Here is a 4,940-nt window from a genome sequence, read left to right as displayed (position 1 = left end):
GAGAGATCTCTATGTAATATATAATCCAATTGAGAAATTAATGAAATTAAGTTTTATTCTCTCAAAACAATTATTCAAATACGCAAATGGCCTATTTGGAGGCCCCCCCAGCGAAGCAAGCATTAATTGCTGGTCATTTTAGCAAGTCAATGTCGAACATGGTTGTAATATTCCGTGCATGTATATGGAAATTGCTTAGTATTGCTTGATAACTTGAAGGCTTTAAATTAACCATTATATTATAATTTATTAATAAACAAACTGCTCCAGTGCCACATGCTAATATCAGCATTTTTACCCACATTCAAAACAACTAACTTGTCCAAATCTATAAGACTGCTCGCCTGATCTTCCATCTCATACCCAAAGCAAATCTATCATTCCTTTTCAATCATTTCCCAATGGCTGACTTCATAAACCTATGTAACCAGTCATGCGCATGCTTGAATACCATTGGCTTGCCGGCTGCTGTCGCAGCTGAAATTCGCTCCTTCAGATCCGTTCGAGATAATTGGTCCTCTCTCACGGAAGCTAAAGAAAACTTACTAGCAGTTCAGACAGTAGTAAACATTCAGGTTGCCAAAGAAATAGAAAAGTCAAGAAGTGTTCATCCTCTTGTCAAGTTGTGGTTGAGTCGGGTTGAAGAGATAATCATGGATAAAACACTCGAGGAAGAATATGAGAAACTTACTATCTCTAGGTTCAACCTCTCTCGCCGACGCAAGCTGGGGAAGCGAATTGTGAAGAAGCTCCAGAAGATGAATGGCGTGATTGAAGAAGGGAAACAATTTACAGACTATGGTGTTGATCTGCCGGATGATCCTGTGCTGATACCAGTAGCAAAGACCTTTGGGATGGAGTTGATGCTAGAGCAACTTGATAAATGCTTCAAGGACAACGAGAGGTGCATCATCGGTGTGTGGGGGCAGGGAGGGGTTGGCAAGACCACGCTTCTAAGCATATTTAATAATCAACTCATGATGGGTCGTAGTGATTTCGATGTGGTGATTTTGATTGATGTGTGCAACTCGGAGATTCTTAATGTGAAGGCAATCCAACAAAAAATCATCGAGAGGCTAGGATTGCCATGGGTTGATACAGAGACTGAGGATACACGAGCCAGGTTGTTGATGCAGACTCTGTCAAGAAAGCGGTTTGTTATTTTGTTAGATGATGTTCGAAAGAACTTTCAGCTCAAGGATATCGGCATACCATCACCCAATATCGATAATGGATCCAAGATCATTCTCGCCTCTCGCGAACAGAATGTCTGCAACCAGATGGCGGCACAGCGTAATCTGATCAAGATGCAATTGTTAAATGACCAGGCTTCCTGGGGTCTCTTCTTTAGTCATCTTAGTCCTGATGCCCAGGGTTCCATAAATTCTAGTGGTTCCATCAAGAGACTAGCTGAGGACATCACTAAAAGCTGCCAGCGCTTGCCACTTGCTCTAAAAGTCGTAAGCTGTGCAGTGGCCGGGCTAAAGAGCCTAAATGACTGGAGAGATGCCAAGATGGCAATAAGCACGGGTAGTTTGGGAGAATTTGAAGGTGTCGACGAGCAGATCTTTAAACCATTGAAGTATAGCTATGAAAAGCTCCACTCAACTACCAAGAAATGTTTTCTCTACTGTACTCTGTTCCCTGAGTACAGTTCAATCCGAAAACAGCAGCTAGTGGAGTACTGGATTGCTGAAGGTTTTATACCAGCAAATGAGTCATGGAGAGGCTCTGTGTTGATCATAAACAAGCTAATTTCAGCATGTTTGCTCCAAGAAACAAACTCTGGACTAAAGGTAAGGCTGCATAATATAATTCACCAATTTGGTCATTGGCTAGAAAAACAGGAGAGCAATTTCCTTGTACAATCTGGTAAAAATCTTGAGAGCCCACCAGAAATTGACCAATGGAATGAGCCTAAGAGGATATCGCTCATGTCTAATAACATTAAAGATCTATCCTTTTCACCCAACTGCATTAACCTTGAAACCTTGCTGCTCCAGAATAATCCAAATTTAACAAGCCTCGGTCCCAAATTCTTTAAATCCATGATTAATCTCAAAGTTCTCGATCTCTCAAACACTGGTATAAAAGAGCTGCCTGAATGTGATGAATTACGCCAGTTGCAACATCTGAACCTAAGCCAGACACCAATTACAGAACTACCCAAAAGGTTTTGGGTCTTGAAGGAGTTGAGATACCTTGATTTAAGTCTAACAGAAGCACTCAAGGAGACTCACGACAATTGTTCTAAATTACTAAATCTAAGGGTCCTCAATCTTTTTCGGAGCCACTATGGTATCCGTGATGTATCTGATCTGAATTTGGATAGATTGGAAGGACTAACTTTTCTTGGAATCACCATTTGTACCGAAGATGTTCTGAAGAAGTTGAAGAAGACACATCCATTAGCGAAATCAACATATAGATTGAGCCTAACAGATTGCCCACATATGAAATCTATCAATGGTACTGATTTCAATCAAATGGTTTGTCTTCAAGAGCTTTACATTGAATCATGTCCAAACTTAAGTGAACTAATTATGGATCAAGACAGCGAGGGACTGTCAGACATGCAGGTGTTAACTCTCCGGCAATTACCCAATCTCAACACAATATTGGTTAAAACACTGCCACGTTATTTGAGAAGTCTCCGAGAACTGACAATCTATGAGTGCCACAAGTTAGAAAATATCAATTGGGTTGCAAAGCTTGAATCACTTGATAAACTCGTTGTATCCCGTTGCGAGGGAATGGTGCACATAATAGCTGAGTCGGAGAAGGGGGCACACGGGATGCAAATCAGGAGAGATCATATGTCTGAAGAACAAGAAATACAGACACTGGTTGAAGCAGCATCTCAAATAAGAATCATAGAAAATAAGAAGAAGATCGATGAAGAATCTGTAGAAAACATTGGGTTTCCAAAATTAAGATCGGTTATATTGAGTGAAATGGAAAATATGGTGAGCATTTGTAGTCCCAGAAAATTTCCATCTCTGGAGAATATTAGAGTTCAAAAATGCCCAAATTTGGCTAGATTGCCTGTAAGCAAGGAGCACAAAATTATAAAAATTAGGCAGATACGCGGATCTTCAGAATGGTGGAAAAGACTAGAATGGGATGGGATGGAAACTAGAAGAGAACTGGAGAAGTACTTCATTGAAATTTGAATTCATGAATCATGATTAGTGTGGAGCATATAAATGGATATCAGTTGTTGGTGTTGGCAAAAAAAAAAATTTCAGTAGCTCTGATTATATTTTTTTTTTGTAATAAAATTCTATTGATTAATTAATGAATAAATGTTCTTATATTCCTGCAGTTCTGATTTTTAGAATGAGATGAGTATGAAGATTTTCATATAATCACAGCAGTAAATAATGTATTACGATTTCATGACCTCCTAAACGGTTGGTTTTTGAACAAAGATTGAAATAGTGGATAGCAAATTCATAGCAGGGAGCAAATGCCATAGCGGATAGTGAATAGCGGGCGGATTTTGTTTGTACGTTGTAGGCAATGAAACCAATAAAAGGGATCTCGGAATACAAAGTCATTTTACAATACCAAATTTTTTTTTTTTTCATAAGCTGAATATATGATTTATCTTGCTTCCAGTACAGAAGGCACTCAATTTCATATTCTGGACTATTCGTGAAGGTTGTGGACCATACTATGAAGAAAGTTGCTTAGGAAGAGATGTGCTGGACTGGTATCATCAACGTACCAGTGCCATCAAATTAGATATTAATAACAGAAATCAGATCATTAGCAGATTTGTAAACAGCTCATACTGGTTTAAGTCCTACTTTCCAGTAAACAAAATCAGAATTATCAGTAACTAGTGAAAATTGGCAGAATTATCACCAAATGGGCTATTTTCTTTTGGTATTGGAAGAAGACAGGTGAAAGAGAAATGGTAGATCTGGAGTAGGTGTCATATAAAATCACTGGGATTGGGGGAATCCAAGAGGTCTTGGTGGATGGTAACAGGTGAACCTTCTCCAGGTTTTCTCATTACAAATTGTTTGAAAATTCAAGATGCTCATAAAGTCATAATATGTCGTCGGAATGTGTTGGCATGTAAGGTGAAAGCGTGTTTTATCATATATTAAGCAATGACTTGTAAGTTGTAACAAACGAAGCAAAGTAGGCTATGACCTTGACCTTAAGCAAATCATTTTCTTGACACCAAGTGTGGTCCAGAAAATTTATTATTTTAAATTGCTTACGATATATGGACTAAAGTACAGGTCCAGCTAGTATTTTCTAGCAGCGCCAAGTTTGTTTTGTTTGCATTTTCTTCCTTATTTTTAACGACATTAGGATCACTGTTAATGAACTGAGTTTTAGCGCGTTAGAGTATGTTTGTACTCAGTTTATTAAGTTGATGAACGAGTTAATTCGAGGCAATATCAAATTGAAAATTTAATTTGTGCTCAATTTATTACCAACTCGAGTTGACTCATAACTCCATAAGTAACTTGTTAAAACCAATTAATATTTGAATTTTTTAAAGCCTAAACAATATACAATAGAAAGAAAATTTAACGAATTTAACTACAATCAAAATCATATAGATTGGGCTCACCGACTAGGGTCTAGATTTGCAATTTTGATTTGAGTTTGGATTTGATTGAGATTGAATGTTTTGATTTCATGTAACTTGAGTTGGTAATGAGTAATTTAGAGTTTGTTTGTGCTCAGTTCATTAAGTTAATGAGTCCTCTAATTTGAATCAGTTCCAACTCAAATTAATAATGAAGTTATGAACTAGTTACAAGTTACCAGCTATTTTTTTCTGCCCTATTTGAAACCAATGACTGCGAACCGAGGAGAAGTTCGCTAGCAGAAATCCAGACTTTCCAAAGGGGCCTGTTACTTATTGGGCCAAGGCCCAATGTTATGGGGGATCAACGAAAATTTGCAACATTAGT

At 38.0% G+C, this 4,940-nt stretch overlaps 1 protein-coding gene across 1 annotated transcript; it reads left to right on the top strand.

Moving 5' to 3' along the window:
• Positions 1 to 258: 258 nt before the first annotated feature.
• LOC144562208 (disease resistance protein RPS2-like) lies at positions 259 to 3,322 on the top strand. Its single transcript, XM_078311386.1, has one exon. It carries the CDS (start codon positions 402 to 404, stop codon positions 3,171 to 3,173), a length of 2,772 nt encoding a protein of 923 aa, XP_078167512.1. The 5' UTR covers positions 259 to 401; the 3' UTR covers positions 3,174 to 3,322.
• The last annotated feature ends 1,618 nt before the right edge of the window (positions 3,323 to 4,940 follow it).

The sequence above is a fragment of the Carex rostrata genome, chromosome 11 (assembly GCF_964058835.1).
Source record: "Carex rostrata chromosome 11, lpCarRost1.2, whole genome shotgun sequence".
NCBI lineage: Eukaryota > Viridiplantae > Streptophyta > Magnoliopsida > Poales > Cyperaceae > Carex > Carex rostrata.
The sequence above is the reverse complement of the archived record's forward strand: the minus strand, read 5'-3'. Positions and strand labels throughout refer to the sequence as shown.